Source organism: Aphis gossypii, chromosome 2, assembly GCF_020184175.1.
Source record: "Aphis gossypii isolate Hap1 chromosome 2, ASM2018417v2, whole genome shotgun sequence".
Taxonomy (NCBI): Eukaryota; Metazoa; Arthropoda; class Insecta; order Hemiptera; family Aphididae; genus Aphis; species Aphis gossypii.
Window position 1 is genome coordinate 82379707 of NC_065531.1, and position 18908 is coordinate 82398614.

The 18908-nt window shown below is 33.9% G+C and overlaps 1 protein-coding gene across 1 annotated transcript in view; it reads right to left on the reverse strand.

Annotated features, from left to right (window-relative positions):
- LOC114119395 (roundabout homolog 2) overlaps window positions 1–18908 on the reverse strand; it is a 157473-nt gene that overhangs the window by 4367 nt on the left and 134198 nt on the right. Inside the window, exons 3-17 of the mRNA XM_050201793.1 lie at window positions 13262–13415; window positions 12259–12389; window positions 8362–8628; window positions 7394–7671; window positions 6708–6912; window positions 5475–5797; window positions 5054–5281; window positions 4741–4972; window positions 4537–4652; window positions 3871–4204; window positions 3510–3775; window positions 2996–3116; window positions 2770–2909; window positions 2205–2390; window positions 870–1176 (exon numbers count right to left, since the gene is read on the reverse strand). Coding sequence (XP_050057750.1) covers window positions 870–1176; window positions 2205–2390; window positions 2770–2909; window positions 2996–3116; window positions 3510–3775; window positions 3871–4204; window positions 4537–4652; window positions 4741–4972; window positions 5054–5281; window positions 5475–5797; window positions 6708–6912; window positions 7394–7671; window positions 8362–8628; window positions 12259–12389; window positions 13262–13415 — 3288 coding nt within the window. The remainder of the gene's footprint in view (window positions 1–869; window positions 1177–2204; window positions 2391–2769; window positions 2910–2995; window positions 3117–3509; window positions 3776–3870; window positions 4205–4536; window positions 4653–4740; window positions 4973–5053; window positions 5282–5474; window positions 5798–6707; window positions 6913–7393; window positions 7672–8361; window positions 8629–12258; window positions 12390–13261; window positions 13416–18908) is intronic.

Sequence of the window (18908 nt, forward strand, 5' to 3'; positions counted from 1 at the left end):
TCAAACTTTTTAATTTGACTATACAATATACATGAATTATGGATAATATTGATGTTGGATAAAAGCAAAAATGTTTTTGATCAAACAAGTCTTAATATACTGATACAGTGATTTATTAAAATAGTGCATACCTATCAATAATATTTATTTAATAGTGATTATATTATAGTAGTGGTTATATAATAAATTGGTTTCGGAAATACATGATAATATAATTTAATTTGAATAAGTTATACACTGTAGTGTTGGAAAGAACGAATTCCTATTAAAAACTAGCACGTCGAACCAATTCATTAAAAATAAACATAATAAGGAACGGAACGAAAATTATTGTAACAGGGAAAAAAACTATTCTTTGCATAAAGTACAGACATGGAACAATTCAGCAAATGCGTACTTGCATATTATACGCTTTTAAATAATTGTAGTAAAGATCATTACAATCATTTAAATCTATAACGGTTAAAGAGTCTTAAACTTTAAAGAATGCTATTTTATCAAGTAATTCTAAATTCTAAATTATTGATTTGAGAATTTTTTAGTCTCACCATTATTAAATTGTATTTCGTTTCTACAATTTGGAACCAATAGAATAACTTATTTATTTTTTAAAAGAACGGCGGAATAACGAATTCTTTTTCAAATAGATAAAAAAAGAAAAGGAAACTGAACGAATTCTTTCCGTTTTATAAAAGAGGGGAAACGAAACGGATTCCTTTTCATATGGAACGTGCCAACACACTAGTTATACACATCGTAAGTCGAAGTACAATAATATATTATGTACGTTTTAGGCGATGGAATGAGAAATGCGGTATTAGCCTATTGCACCGAACTTAAAACTAGCAATGTGGATCAGGAATTCTTACCGGAATGATGTTTGTACGCGAGACCCGGCAGAGTGGACTGCATACAACGGTCTATGCTATTCCCTTCGGAACAGCAAGTGTTGTACTGCTGTGGCTGTTCGTCGGGCGTCCGTTTGTTGCACTGCATCGGAGGTGGTTGAGGCTGCTGTTGCGTCGGCTGATTGACATGGCCGTACAAGAGCGACGCGCTCTCGTATTCGTAATCGGAGTGCATGCGGTTCCGCGACGCGCCATACTTGTTGGACGACCGATCCAGTCCCTGGCACGAAGACACGTTGCATACGGATGGATGAGACGAGTTCGGTACCTGTTTAAAAGGAAATATTCCGACATGAGACGTGTGTTGTGATGTTTGTACGATTGCGACGCGCAAGGCAAGGTGCAATCGATAATTCGAGCAGCGGCGGAAATGTGCAGGGCCTTAGCTTCATTGCGGTTAAAACCAAAAACCATACCCTTTTGAATTTTGGACATTGGAAAGGGCTGAATGTCTAGAAATACCAACGTCAACGGGGCAAATTCCCGAAGTTGGTTAGAACTATGCGGTTTACTAGCTAGTGAATCATTAATTATCTTATAGTATTCAAACTATTTTCCTTATTGACTTATTATTGAGCTATTTAAGTATTTATTGTTTAAGACGAATTTAACGAATGATAATTTCAATAATTTCAAATAACAAAAAAAAAAAAAAATGATTTTTAAATTTATTTATTTATTCAGCTTAAAGAACGAAAAACTTTCATTTTTATGTTTTAATAAAGAAACAAAATAATTGTTTTCAATTCTTCTTAAAGTACATTTGGGGATAATTGAATAATTATAATATGTTAAGTACTTAAGCTTTATATATTATATAACATATTTTAAATTACATAACAATTTTATAAATATTTTATTAGTTGTCTACTTTTTTTTTGTTAACGACAGTTATTCATATAATAAATATTTTAAAAAATATTTGAAGCATGCAATTTTGTTTATTCTTTAAAATATATTGATAGTAATAAATTATTATAACAATATTAACGATAAAAATAAAACTTAGTAATTTCTGCGAATTGTGTGGTTATAATATGTTAAGACTAGTTTTTACTTTTTACTAAGAATATTATATTTTAATTTTATATTAATTGTCTATAACCACCGATAGAAGTTGAAACGGTATATTATATTATACGATTGTTTAGAATCTATAGAACATTATTTCATAATGAATTGTAAAGCAAGATGAAAAATAATTTATATGATTTAAAATTTTAAAATTCACAGTTCACATCAAATATAAATTATTGTGATCATTATATTATTTGCTATACGGTGACAAGTAATTACCGGTGGTGGTTGTGTGGAAGGCGGCGGGTTAAATCTGTGTTCGTTGCTCTGGTTTCCAGTGTAAATCCATGCGGGCGTATAGCCGTTGCAACTTCCGGCCAAAGACTTGCTGGAGTGGATGTGGGACTGTTTCGGGAAACTTCCAGCGTGCATACGACGACTTGTTTGTGGACTGCCTCCGTTGGACTATTCAGGAAAAAAAAAATAAAGAAATGTTATTTTTGAAGAAATAATAAAAAATAAAATAACGAAGACAAAATGCTAATATTAAAATTGTATTTAATATAATAAAGTACTATTATGAATAATTGAGTAAAATTTTAATTTTCTTGCAGTATCACATTCGTATTTTTGTATAATTATAATAAAAACACCAATAAAGATGGTGTTTCAAGCATAGATATGAAAATATGAAGAGAAACTAAAAAAAAAATGACCTTGATGTTGTGTCAAATCAATATCATATCATAAAAAAAAAACTAAAAAAAGCACCAATGAGACGAATGAAATAAATCGATCGTGTAACCAAGAGAGTGTGACGAACTAACTAATAGAAAACCCATACCTGAGACGTTTTCCGCATAGAATCGGTCGGCGGGTGTTGAGGGGGCGGTGGGAGGAACTCGTTCCAATTCGGAGGCGGTGCTTGATTGATCGGGTAGATTGGCGGTTTTCGCTTGTGATTATTGAAGTCCACGTTTTCGTCTTGAATATGAAGAAAAAAAGGATTAATTCATTGAAAAAAAAAATTAAAAGCTGTGGTTTAAAACTTTAAATCCTGTTGCGCTTACCGAGGTAATGATTGTTAGGCCCAGCCACTTGTTCATGACAACGTTCATGACACGATCCGTTGGAACTCAGAGTCTTGGTTTCGGATGAGCTGCTAGCGGCCCCAAACAAATGCGTAGATTCCTATTAACATGTAATTGATAAAAAAAAAATTATAACGATTTGTAGATTTTGTAGTGTGTGTTTATGATTTAAAAATTAAGGACACGTGTTAGTACATTATAAGTATTGCTAATATAGCATATTGGAAAATAATGCGAAGAGATGTTCAGAAAATGTCGATCGTCAGTGATAAGTGCTTATCGCAGAAGTTTTCAGCCTTTGTAGGCAGTGAGCTATCTTAATACATTTCCCGGGTCACATTGTATTGATAAAAACATTATATTGAATGATTAAAAACGTATGAAAAATATGCATGTTATGCTTGAAATGTGTTCGCGGGCCAAAAGAAAAAACGAAAAAACGGGTTGAATACATCTGTATTGTTCAACGCGTATAAACACGACGATAACTTACGTTGCAATCGTCACGGTTCAGCAGAGTAGTGGTGGCGTACGGTGTCGGGTTGGACGTCATGTCCTTGCGCGGGTTGTAGAACGTCGACAAGTTTCGGGTGTCCACCTCGGCGTAGTCCGCACAGGGCGTCTCCCTACCGATGCCGTTCAACAGTTTGGACTCGGGGTCTTTCTCCCCGTTGCGCCAACCGCGGTCGATCCACAGCGCCTCCTTGCCACCGGCACTCAACATGCTAAGTTGTGACAGGTCGCCACTGACCACCGGCACTGCAATGGTACATCGATAGCGGTATAACATACGTGCATATATAATATAATCGCGGTACATAATATTATGAGCGGTCGGTATTAAATGTGTTTACCGTTGAAGTGGCCCAACTGTTTGCCGGCATTCTGTTTCCGCTTCAAGTACACGACGGTGACAATAACGCACGCCAACATTACCACTAGGGCCGCCAACAGCACGATGATCCACGCCTCGCCGTTGGACGTAGACGAATACGCCCTGGCCGGGTACGCCGGATCCATGACGATCGGTACTGGAGCGCTGTAGGGCCCGTACCCGCTCCGGGTGTACGCCTGTACCCGAGCCGTGAAGCTGCCACCCACCGTCAAGTTGAGCATTATCGTCGTGGTCGACGAGTTCAACAGCTCTTGTACGGCGGCTTTTGTAGCGTTGTTATTCTTCACTTGTATCTATAAAACAGACCGGTTTATTACGTAAACCATTTAAGTAAAAATTACACGATGTTTAAAATATATAGGAAATTTCCAAATATTATTGTGGTCAATGTATTTAAGTAATATTTGAATACTTTTCAAATACAAAAAATAAAAATATAATTTTATTGTTATAGGTATATATATATTTTAAATTATACATTATTAACATATGAATACGATTATTATATATTCAACGAATATTTGAAATAGCAATTCACAAAATTATTACCAAAAACATAAAACTAAAATAAATCACCAGGGAGAAAAAAGTGGAAATATCTTGAATTCGAGTTTCGTTTACTTACTTTATAACCCAATAATACTCCGTTGACGTGTTGTGGTGGAGGTGTCGACCATCGTATGAACGCGGTAGTAGCGTTAACCATACCTGTCTGTACGTCTTCCGGAGCCGCAGAAGGAACTACGATGAAAAAAAAATCAAATCGACGGTTTAACGAGATTTTGAAAATAAAGTTAGGTATAGGTTGGATTTAGGTATTTTCACTTACCATCTTCGTAGGTTTGGACGACCATGGAGTTCGAAGGTTGGCCTTCGACCGTCTTAAAGAACGGAACCAAGAAGAAATCGTACTTGTTATATTTACGGAGGTTGGCCAGAGTATACGACTTAGGCTCACCGTTGTTCATCATTACTGTCATCATGTTATAGGTCTGCGAGCCACCCGATAAGTCTCTGAACCGTACGTGAATACCTTCTACCCATTCGGGATTGCTCAATACCTTAAATATTAGCGTGAATGTAATATATAATAATTTTCAATCGAAAACACAACGACATATCTACAAGTTTTAGGTACATACCTCCCATATTACTCGTACTGACGTAGACGATACCGGAAACAGTTCTTTGAAGTCTATAATTTTAGTGCCGAGCCGTTCTCGGGCTTCTTCCAGAGACTGTTGTGTGATAATAGTATTAGTCCCACCGGTTTTTACCATAGCAGACAACGCGCTAGGCACACTCAAGCCATGCGAGTTTTCCGCTCTTACCATGAACACGTACGACGTGTCTGGTTTTAGATTATCGACCTGAACATGAACACAAATATATTTGATTATAATATGAGGATATTTATAAGTTACAATACTCCAAATTTCGGGTGACAAAAGAACGAGAATTACGAAATTTGAAATAATGAAGAGTGTCTGTAGGACGCGTGTCAGATCTTTTCATATTGGGAGCAGACTAGTTAACTAAGTACCATTCGACTAATATACTTACAACCATGGTGTTGGTCGATATGCGATGTGCGGCGACTACCCATCCGGTTTGTAGGTCCGGACTGTAATACTCGAGCGTGTATCCGATGATCGGAGAAGCGCCAAGGTGTGGAGTGGGCGGGTGCCACGTAACAGTAACTGAGTTTCTGGTGACGTTTACGATGGTCGGCACTGACGGGGCCGCTGGAAACATGGCAGGGTCAGGCGCACGGTGGAGCCGTGAGCCCGGAGATTCCTCGACGCTCAGTGATGCCGACCAGGAAGTCTCACCGCTTTCCGAAGAAGCAGTGCAGGTGTACAGACCGGAATCAGATACTTCGAGTTCTAAAAGAATATACAGATAGGTCATAATTTGATTATAATTACTAAGAACATTACACTATAGTCTGTGGTGTATGTAGCATTGATTCGAAAAAATATATTATAATTTGTCATAAAAAATGTACATTGTAGGTAAGTGTGCATACAAACAAAAGTCGCTACAAAGGTTTAAAAGTAAAAGTATCTGTAATAAGCTTTCAAAATAAGCACGGTGAATAATAAATTATGCGTGCCGTCCTTGAGTACGATGTGCTGATAGTGATTACATAATACTTTATTATGTATTAAAAATGTCATAACTATTTTAAGGATTTAATTTGAGTCATACAAAAAACTTTGTTTGCAGAAAGAAGAAATACAGTATTTTCTTTTGCTTTTAGTGATATAGTTAAATGTATAATTAATAAATACAACTGATGATTTTAGTTTGCTTATTTTGCATTTCAAAAGAATTCTGGAACGAGGAATTTTTTTAAATTGTATGATAAATAATACGCTAATATAATCAAACTTGAAGGTATTTCTGCTTTTACACTTAATCTTTATTAAGAAAAACAAACTTAAAAAGAATTCAGATTTCATTTCAAAGGTACGACAGAAAGTTATTTCTTCTCTTATAGGATTTTGAAGCAAAGTAGAGTAAATAATAATAATAATAATAATATTTTATTATTTATTTATACGAGTTCAAAAATAAAATATGGGGTAGTTATTATATAATAAAAAAGGGCTTTTCCCTTTTGTATTTTAAGTAATAATAAATAAAAGAAAAATTTAAATAAATAAAATTATGAATATACGTAACAGATTGTGCAATACTGCAATGTATTTGTATGTGTATGTATCTACTGCGTATGATACTATAAACTATATCAGTAACTATAAAAAATATTGCAGTAACTTAGAAACTTACCGTCTATTTGTAATGTGCCCGACGATGTAATGGTTACTCTGGGATCATCTGGAGACAAATAATTTCCGTTTCTATACCATTTTATGGTAGGCAATGGTATACCGGACGCTTGACATGGTAGTGTGGCAGCTGATCTCGTGGCTAACGTTTGGTTAGTCGGTCCGATATCGACAACAGGTGGAGGAACATCTTGCACGGATGTGACCTATAGTAAGTCGAATAAATGTAATAATCATTTTAGTTGGAATTTCGATAGTGCGGAAACGTGGGGCATTATAAAGCCGTAAATTATGTACAGGGCGATTTCCTAAACATGATTACCACCATATTTTGTTTTAATATAGAGTTTATTACTTTATATCAACTGAAATAAATTACTTGCTTGCATTTCAATTTATCTAGATGCAGTAACATTTAAAAAAAAAATAATGAGTTTAACAATTTATTGTAAAAAAGGAGGTTCTCATCATAATTTAAATAGATAAATAATTTTAAGAGTAAAAAGGGGATGAGTTTGGTGAATAATTCCGTACATTAACTTACGAATATTCACCTTAAAGTTCAATATTTTATAGGAAATAAGATTATTATCACTACAATAATGTTATATATAGTATTATAAACCACGGTTAGTTTGTAGTGTTAATAAAAAACACCTGAATTAGAATCTTTATAACAATAAATACCTGTAAGAAAGCTCTAAAAGTCACCGATCCAGCGACAGACAACGCGGAACACACGAGGAAACCGGCGTCTTCTTTTTGAGCCCCCTGTATGCGTAGCGTGCCGTCTTGAGTGACGTGAAAATGCCCGTATGCGTTGCCAGGGAACATCAGCACCTGTGACCCTTCACGCGACCAAAACACAGACGGTGGTGGGTTGCCCTGGGCTACGCAGTCAAAATTTGCAATTCCGTTGAGGCCCACTTTTTGGTCTTTGGGTCTGGTCACAAATGTCGGCGGGGCTAGAACACGAAATGAGATTAACATAATATATGTTAGAGGTTTTGCATTTACAATTCAAAACGGAATAAATGTACTATTATATAATGTGTGCACGGTACAGTAGAAGTTTGAAAACTATATAATATAATACACAATTTTTACGTTTTTTTAAGTATGTAAATAGCCTGTTTGAAGTATGCGAGAAATTTTAGAATAAAATATGATAACATAATATTATGGTAAATTAATTTTTTTTTAAAGCATAAAACTGCAGTGTTCAAAAATTGGATATTATTTTAATTCAGTATTATTTTCGTTATTATATTTTTAGGTTTTATACTTATTTTTTTTTACAACAAAAATATCTATTTTAGAATGGAACAATTTTTATAAAGAACCTAACTACCTATAATAATTGTTTTTAGTGTACTTTAAAATAACATATGATAAAAAATCAAAAATCAAATGAAAAATAAAAGTTTCCATTTATAACATTAAGGCGATAAAAAAATGTATTTTTCAAAAACACAAAATTTATCAGAGAAGATAATCATCTTTTGTCAAAAATATCATAGTTAATACAATACAATACAAGTTGAGGTTAGCTGTGTTTTAACCACATTTTTCGTATAATTTAAACTAATGTCTTCTTAAAGTAATTAATAAGTTAGATGATAACTTATCGGTATCATATGATAGTCAATACTTACAGTGTACGGTTAATGAAGCCTTAGCCTCCTCGGAACCCACGTCATTTTCGGCATTACAAACGTAGAGTCCTTCGTCTTGTGCTATCACGTTAATGATCCGCAGTGATTTGTTGTCCAATATTTGGGCTCGGCCGAAAGGCATTTTATTACCATCGCGTTCCCAGTAGATGTTTGGTTTTGGATCACCACTCACCTTGCATTCGAATTCGGCAGTCTGTCCAGTGAGCACTGTTACATCTTTTGGTTCGGAATTTATGAATGGTTTCACTGTTGACATATTAAAATAGTTAATTTTTTTATAATATTTTTTATAAATTGTTATTTTAATATACTATACATATTTTGTTTATCATTCAATGTATTCAATTTATCTCATTTTTGAAAACTATTAAAAAATAATTTTAGGATTGAGTTTTAAAAGCTTAAAGAAAAAACTTAATACCGAAAATAAATATTGTATGCAATCCGAATGTCATCTATAATCAAGTTATAAATACGTTTAATCGTATAATGGATTATAGGCAAAGTGGTGCAAACGCTATAGTTTAAGGTTTGAAAATCGTACCCAAATCATTAACATCGTAATTATCAGCGTTAGAATTTCGGAGGCAATTTGGTTACTTAGCAAAGTTGACAAATAACAGTTTATCTTGTTTTATAGAAGATTAAGCAACGCGAGTTTACTCTGTAATAACTGTTAAAGTTGTTTTGGTCGGTTAAACCTTAACTTTGGAGCGTATTACAGGGATAAGTGTGCATTTAGTGAGTCGTAACCCGTTAATTTTAAAGGGATATTTATTATACAGTTAAACGATTTATGTATTTATAATTTATACAATGATCGGACCTGTAAGAATTTAAAACAAGCGTATAATTAAATTTATGTCTCAATGTGCGATTAAATTAAGATATTAAGAGGATGTATTATTCATTAAACTATATGCAAACTATAAGAGATAAAATAACATCGAAAGCGTATTAATATAACATTATGCATTAATGACATTCACGATATAATTAAAAATAACAGGGTGAAATACATAAACACATTTTTGTTCGCATGTGATAAACATTATAAAAATTACCTTTTTTTTTTTGTGTGAAAAATAAAAACAAAGTTTACTTTCGGGTTTTTTAACGGCCGTAAGTATGTTGTAATTAAAGTATAACTGTATAGCTTTTTATACTGCAGACCATTATATGGTAGTGATAATCCACTGATGGGCAAACAAATGATGTGTCACAATAACAATATAATACATATACTATGTAGTAATAATTACCAAACTATACTAAACGCACGTTATTATACTTCAATATTGTCTAGACGCGCTCAGTTACAGTACAACCATTATTACTATTATATTTTGGCGTTTATTTTTTTCGAATCGCCCGCACGGTATTTTTTTCCACCCGTCCGCAGGTCTATATAATATGCCAAATGCAACGGGTGCCGTCCCCTCGTGCATTGGATTAATGACTTTCTAACAGCATCGTGTGTATACGGCCACTTTCGGCACAATATTTTCTAAATGTATATATACGCGTTATTTTTATTATTATTTTTTTTTTTATTCAAACGGCCCTTACTCCGATGACGTGCGCCTATTGTTGCACCCGAAAGGGAAGAAAAAAATACGAAAACACAAAATATATATACGAATACTGCACAGGGAAAAATTTATTCTGTACAAGAGTGGCAAACGGCGTCAACAGCGGTGGATCGAATGTGAAAAAAAATCTCAGTTTCCGGCGCATTAAACATTCAGTTTTTCAGAGTATTCTCCCTATTCGTATAAAAAATATACAACATATATAATACATCAGTCCGTATACATATCTCTGCAACTCTCTGTGCATGCTTAATGGCTCTTCTATCAAAAACTCGGGTGGTGAACGATTGCAACTATATCCGATTCGCCGTATTCGGTTCGATTAGGTCTGACGACGAAAAAACTTTTTTCAATCGGTTCCCATATCGTTCAATATACTTACACATTGTGTGAAAGAATAGGGGCGAATATGGGTGTGAAATTTTTGGGGACACTAAAATTGTGGATAACTAATAGCAATAAACGAGAATTGGTATTCAAAAATAATGAGTTTAGTACACAGACACTCTTAATAATAGTCTTAATTCCATACAACAATACCTACTTATTAGGTCTCTATTATACTCAGTGATTACTTTTGACAGGATTTTGGGGCCCATTTCCCAATATCTCATAATATAGTTGCACGCATATATATTTTCTTTTAATATAATATATACGTACAACAATCCAATAATAAAATCGCATTCGCGCGGCGTTTGTGACAGGCAATTTAACAGCACCACTGTTGTGGATCCGTTTTTCCGACACCTTTTAAATAGGTATAGGTAGTTTTCGATTTTTAAAAATATATATTTCAATAGAAAAATGTGGATGGGCTATTTCATTACTAACCGACCGTCTACCCATTGGAGATTGACGTTTAAAATTAAAAAATTAAATTGCGGTCTCGATTATTGTGGGTACTCTTTGCACGCCCCCTCCATCCTTCCAGAAGTCATTACAATGTGCGAGAATAAAATGACTGCTCGATAAGACGAGGGGCCAAAATCGTAAGGGAGAGAGATAAAGAATTGCGGTAATGTGCGAACAACGAATAGTACCTATGTATTATTTTTCTGTATATGCATACAATACACGATAATATATGATGTAGGTATATGGAAACTGTAAGAGCATAACGGAACGCACGTACTTATGTATAATAATTTATACCTGCGTATGAAAAACCTTTGGTATAATAATATGCTGTCCTAAATGTATACAGTATACGAGTCGGCGATGATGTCTATTGCTGTAATTTTTTTTTATTTTTTATATTTTGTTATCTTGTAAAACGGAATATATAGCTTTTGGTACACGTACTGAAGGAAAAAGTACCGACTCGACAGGTAGGTAGGCGATACGTATATACGTTTATATATATATATATATATATATATATATAGTATATACACACACATACATGGGTGTGTGTGTGTGTGTGTATGTGTATGCGTTGGGCATTTATTATTCCGAGCGCGATTTCTTTTCCTTCCTCCGGCCGAGCATTCGTGGATATTATTTTCACCCAATATAATCGAATTCATGCGTAAAGAAAAAACTAAAAGAGACCGGTACGATTGTCTGTGTAAATATTATATGCGTATATATATATGTGGGGTGTGCGCTCATATGTAAGTGCAGAGGACACACACTGGATTCGACCGTGACAAATTCGTCGTTTTACGATATTTCTCACGCGGAGCAGTTCAAAAAGACTTACATAACATGAATTATATTATACATTATGCACGCGTGTAAATGCCGCACGAAAGCGTATAAAAAATGTACGACTAATTTCAACGGTTTCGCGGTGATGTCCGTTCGGTTGGTGCTTAGCAGTAAACCACGTTGTGCTTGTTTTATCGCGATGGATGTTTTCTTCACTTAATTTCGAGACGTTTTTCCTAACAAACGTCACTTATTAATGTCACATAAATATTTAATATAATAAACGTCACAACAGAGCGGGGCTGATTCCATAACACAAATAATATAATATATTGTTGATTATGAGTACAAGTAAATATTTCGTCGATCTATTTTTGTATTGTACATTTTTTTCTTTGTGTAAACTATATATTTTATACTACTGTTTTAAAATAAAAACGCATTTTCTTCTCATTAATTTTGAAGTTTTATATTATTTTTAGACAGAGACAATTTTTTTATATGTTTTATTCTGAAGCAGAATGTAGTTTTTTCTTACTATTTTTAAATTTAAATATTAGAGTATGAAATTTAATATGGGCGGTTAAAAATGGAAAATCTGAAAAATTATGATAATATTACTCATACGTACCATTGACAGTGAGTTTGGCCGGTGTACTTTCCTTCTTGCCTACGATGTTTTGTGCCACGCATTGATATTCACCACCGTCATCTTGTTTGACGTCTGTAATCATCAAATTGCCACCGTCTACGATTCGCATCCTAAACAAACATATAATGTAAGTGACGACCTAAAAACAACTGTTAAAATATACGCGAATACCGAAAAGAAATATTTGCATAATATGTAACATGATACAATGTTTTAACCTATAAGGGTAGGTAAGTTATTAGTCAGAAGTAAGTAAATTATAAACAGTATCGGAAAAATGAATAATTTATATTATTGATTTCCTAACCAAAGGATTATGTTGATATGTAATATAAATGATAAAATAAAAACGATTTTACTATGAAAACAATTAAGTTAGTGAAATTAATCAAACGTCTATGTACATTGCTATTTTTTTCTTTATAACTTGATTTATAAATGTTATTTTATTATGCTGAAAAATTTAATGAATGCATGTTTATTAAAATTTAATGAATATTAAATTATGAGTATTATAGACGTGTATTTGCTTTATAATCATCGGTAGATCATATAATTTTTCTCAACACTGATTATAATTATGTGTGAACAGATAAATTGCTTATAGGTAGGTTGTTCAACTAAAATCGATGAAAGCAACAACAACAATACATCAGCCACCTGGCGCTATAGGTTTTATAATATATAATGATAAATAATGATTATTCGTAACCATTTCTAACGTTTTTTTCTCTTGCGAGTTTCTTTTATCGAAAATCGTGAATAAACTATTATTATTATTTTTATTATTAGCTTAAGACCGTTCATTATTAGGTTATGTTATTGCGCATTCGTAGCTGTGGCTATATTTGTTAAGTCATTGTATTATACTAATATAATATACTACAAATACGGTGAATATTAAACTCGTTAGGTAAGTCTTATTTAAAAATAACTCGAAAACAGTTTGCTGTACGTATAATATATTGTGGACTTAGGGTACCTTGTCGTAGAATCTATGTGTACGTCTTCTCTGTTTTTCTTCCAAACAACCATTGGATCTGGATGACCTTTAGGTGGACTGCACTCCATGAGCGCCGTCTGTCCCTGAGCTACTTTTGTGTCCTTTGGCTCCACTCGGAATTCGTCTTTGAGCACTGTAAACAAACAATAATTATTAATAAAAATATCAATGCATATATACTTTTTAATTGATTCTAAATTTAGTAACACAGTATAATTAAGATTTTTGGAATACGTATATCAAATTTCGCTGCAGTCATTTAAAGATAACGCAATTTATAAAGCTGCTAACACGTATTTTGGTAAAAAATGTAATTTTTCTCTGCGATTTATTTTCGAACTTTGAAATATATAATTATACAGAAAAAAATCGCAAATCGGTGCTTTTGTATATACAGTGTTTAGCGTACGATTATAGGAAACAAAATATGAATTCCGATAATTTCAGACTACCGCAGCTGTGTGTATCCATATATATAAGTATATATCATATAGTGGTTTCGACAACGCGGGACGCATACACGTAGTTTCATTAGGTACCGATATCGGACATTTTTTTCACTATAATATACAAAGAGATTAGGCACACGTTACACGCATTAATATTTTACGGGGGCATAGCATAATAATATATTTTGCATTTTTAAACTTGTTTTCCGCACCACCGCATCGCACACATATAAATAAATCCGGATTATACGCGACACCGGATTATGCACGCGTAATAATGTACATATATAGTGCAAACGCATTAGATATTGTGACGGGATTTATATGCAGATTGGTTGATTTAGGGCGGTGGCCAGTGCGAGAGGGGTGGAGGAGCGTGGGACGATTCGAAAACGAGTAAATTGAAACGTAGGAATTGAAACGTACTTGCCCGCGAACGAAATGGAATTTTAGGTTACCGCTGAAGCATTGTTGCAGGGTTTGCGGTGGCTTCAGTCGAAGAGTTTTCTCAAAGATCATAACGCGGAGCGGAGGAGGCGAGTCCGTGCTTAAATGGATTAAGATCGGACCCGATCCGTCGTTATAGGGTGGACAAATATTGACAACACGCAGCACGTGGGGTTGTCATCGTCTCCGAGCGTGGTATTTGTCGTTTCTTTACGCGTATTATTTATATATATATATATAATATTTATAATGCTACTGTGTAAATATCATATTTTCCCTTCTGAATATCTGGTGTTCGTCGGCACGATGTCGAGAAAGAGAAAAATGAAAACACAACAATGACTCACTTTATATGTGTATATAATATATATGTATAAAACAACGGTGTACACATTGTGCACATTACGACTTCTGGCTTATGTCGTACAGAAATGACAAACACTTAACGGACAGTATCGAGAGAGAAAAAAATATATATAAATAAATTCTCATAACATATATTATCGCCACTATAAAAATATTATTACACACATAGTTTAAAACTAACGTCGATTATTATTATTTTGCATCTATTTTCGATAAAAAGAAACTGTCGTATATGTTTTCATCGTTAAAATATCTATTATATTATGCATTATGATTATGATGATATAAAACAATACTCGTCACAGCGTTTGACGCCGACGCAAAGACACTATGACACAAAACATCAAAGATGAATATTAATAATGCGAATGCTAAAAACGTGTTTGGGCAAAGAAAAAACAATTAATATTCGACTCACGATTGTGTCGCTAACTTTATTGTATCGACGACTGGCGAGTATTGTCATCATTTGTCAAACACGACAAAAATTGTTTTAAGCGCCGACAGTCGTGTTTAGGAAACGGAAATGATAATGCGTAATATATACGTTTAATGATGCGAATTTGAACGGTTTCAGTACTTATATCGGAAAAGTTCTGATCGAAAATAAATACACGACGACGGGCAACGATAAAGGTCATGAATAGATTAACGTTGACTGGCTGCTCGCGGGAATGGCGGAGACTGGGAGATTATTTTAAATGTGAGAAATTTCCAACACGCGGGACTATATAGGCACTACGTGATATATATTTTTATTAACCCAGAGAAGTTTTGAAAAGCACTCCAAAGGCCTCTAACGTATAGATGATATTTCCCTGCAGTGTATACGCGGAGGAATTTCAAACGATTTACCTTAAACATATTTTATTATTGTACATATCGAGTGCGTCAAATACATGTGTATATTACGTATATACGATATACATAGACTGGCGGCGTCGACATAAAATGGAAAAATGAATGCTTGCAATTTGTATTTGATATTTCTGCGCTTTATCGGATGACGCATACTATTATACCGATCGACTGGATAATATTAATAAAAAGATAGTTCTCGACTATTCGATTTTATATTGCCATACAGATAAATGACAAATCGAAACGCTTTGTATTATATAACTTCATTCAGTGGCGTTGGTCACCGTATTTTCATTATTAGCAGATCTCAATGGGATTGCAGATAATACTGTGCTACAGTTATCAGCAATACTATTATGTACGCTATCCGAGTATGATATTGTGTCTAGATAAATTCGAAATTTATAATACACTGGTATTATATTTGGTATTTAAATTTTGCCGGTTATAGTAGTAATAATCGGTACACCGAGAGTTAGACAATTTTAATATTTAAACGGATTGACCACCGTGGTGGTTACCGTTTTAATATTATTTAAGTAGATATTTTAACAACACAAGACAGAGTTAATACGACTATTTATAAAACGTGTACCCGGCACGAGCTAGATAGATAAAATAGGTACCTACTCACAAAAAATTGAATACTGCCATATACGCAAAGAGCTACTTTTTAACAAAACTGTAAGAAAAATCTCATTAATATTATGAAATTAGTAATAAGCTTTAATAAGTGTAAGAGTTAAACGTTTTGGGTGGTACCTATGTAGTTACCGAAAATAGGTATTCTGCTGCGCCGACTCACCAACTCTATATGCGCGCATCGTTTAACTTCCGGGCGGTTGTGTGTACAAAAACATGCTCACTAATAACAATTTTAAATTCTATATTCTCTAATATATTATTATTATGTATAACATAAACTTAATAACTACACTCGGCGAACAAGTTCATCGGTAATCGTCCTCAATGAGAGAACACCAAGTGACGTCTGCCGAAGAGCAAATAATAATCACCCAGACGATTGATTTTTCTCCCGTTAATATACTTGACGGAGAACGCATGTTTTCGGATAATCGACCATACGTGCCGCGTACTTATATATATATACATACAAAATAATATAATATATTAGTCGACAACGAAATATTGATGAACGACCGAGCCTTGGAGTATACTTAATGAGGTGTAAGAACCGGCTACTGGTACTGCCACACGCGATCGTACACGCGACGAAGAGAAGATGACACGCGGGCCAGTCATAGGAAATAATATATTTGTCCGGCGGCGCCCACTCGGAGTTTGAAAAATAAGAAATTATTATTATGATTATAGTTACAACAACGACGACAACGGCAACGGTGCGACGAGTACTTACGCCGACTGATTTATGAAAAAAAAAAATAAAAAAAAATAAACTAAAAACGATAAAAGGTCACAGATGACGGCTGGCTTTTATTATAACATGTATATCGTCATCATCGACGACTACGACTATTATTATTATTGAGTTTTTTTTTAACCTCTAGAGAAAATATTATTATAATAAAATGAAAGCTTTTTCTCGACCCTCGTTAATGAAACCTGCGCGCAGCCGCCGCATAATAATTATAATTAACTCGAGTAGCATTTAGGTAGACAAAAAATAATTCTCGGTGCACTTTTTTTTTACCCGTATACTACACGTCACGTCCCACGCGTTACTCGAGACACGCGTTGTAGTAAAGCCTGCGAGAGAGTGACGAGTGTACGAACTGGAGGGATAAGTGAGAAACAAATAGAACCTACACGCGCGTGATGTACGATACACGAAGGGGGAGCAGGGGAATATAAGTCATATTTTTGTTTTCTACATTTAAAAAAAAAATAAAATAATTATTCGGTATATACCTACTATGTACTTGTATTTCATGTCATACACACTCTGGTTGATAGCGCTTCTAATAGGGATTTTAGTCTGGCTATAAGTATACACTACAGATACCCGTCGTGTAAGCAGTGAATGTAGCGGTGTTTTACCGACTTACCACGAGTTCGTCGGAGAGTTTTATAACGAGTTGTGTCTGAGTTGAGATTGCAATAAACGAATTGCAGACATAATTGTATAGAAGATAATATTACCGTCTTTAATGACGGCCCGCACCGATTATCGATTATTTAGAGTTCATCCAAATTGCAGTCAGCGTTATATATCTTTTAGTTTATGGCAAGACGGAATTCTTTCAGCAAATATTTACAGTAATTGGTTTTAGTAGGTATACAGAGTATTTGTTATTTGTTCCTGTTGCACTCAATTTATTAAAAGATAAAAGGAATTATCGTACAGATACTAATAGTTCTTGCTTAACAAGTCTACGCTGAAAATTAAATTTTGAAATGCATTAATATTTAAGCCACAACATATATATATATATAGTTTCTGACTTTGTAAAAGGAATTTTGTAAGTTGTAAGTAATGAATTCCAGAAAACCACTTTGTTTGAATGCAGATTTTATCTTAGTCAAGACTGGTGGAAAACATTATAGGATTAGGACTGACTATAATGTATAGAGAACAAAAATAAGAACTAAAAATTAATAAAATTGCTGTATTACGTTTATGGATTGACTTTTATCCTTTCAGATGAAGTGAGAAATATGTTTTTGGAATTAATCATTAAATAACGTACGGATTAAAGAGTTACTGAATTTAATGACTGTTTGGTCAATAACTATATATTCAATATGACACTACTTTTCCAACAACACTCTAGACAGCTTTGGATATAATGTATGGAGAACGAATAATGGAGGTGAAGCTTTCAATTTTAAATTCAAAACTGAGATCCGATCGCCATATCCCAACATATTTGAATTTTTAAAATGTGTCAAAAATATTCAGATACTTTAAATATAAAACCAAACATTATTTGAAAAAATAAAACGATTCACTGACATTTGTAAGGCGTGTGTTTCATAAAAATATAAATTGGTAAAATTATAAAATGAATATATTATTTTTATTTGTTAAATGTATAATTTTATTAATATTTAAAACAATATAATTGTATTTCTCAATTGTAACTCAGAGTTTTTTTTTACCTTTTTTGATCCCGACCGCGTATCAACCGTACATCGACCGAGAATGATTAAGTATGTAAATTGTATTTAAATTATTACATTTCCCATCCGTTTGCACAAGACAAACGCCGATATAAATTATTTATCATATAATTGTTTGCTTTGCACACAGATTTAATGTTTTGGGAGGATTTTTCGGACCGCTCCGTATACAGGTATTTCCCCTACCGACTAATACAAAAGTACGGTCGCGAGGGCGTTTTATCATTATTATAGGTAGGCGTAATAATATACATACCTGTAAAGGCGAAAACGCACTCAAGACATTCATTACTTATATACACCATAAACAATATAAGTTTCACCTCCTCCTTACGCCGCCGCCACGGCTTTTATGGCCGAACTCGGCGGCGCAGAAGTAGCGCTCGCGTTTTCCGGAAATA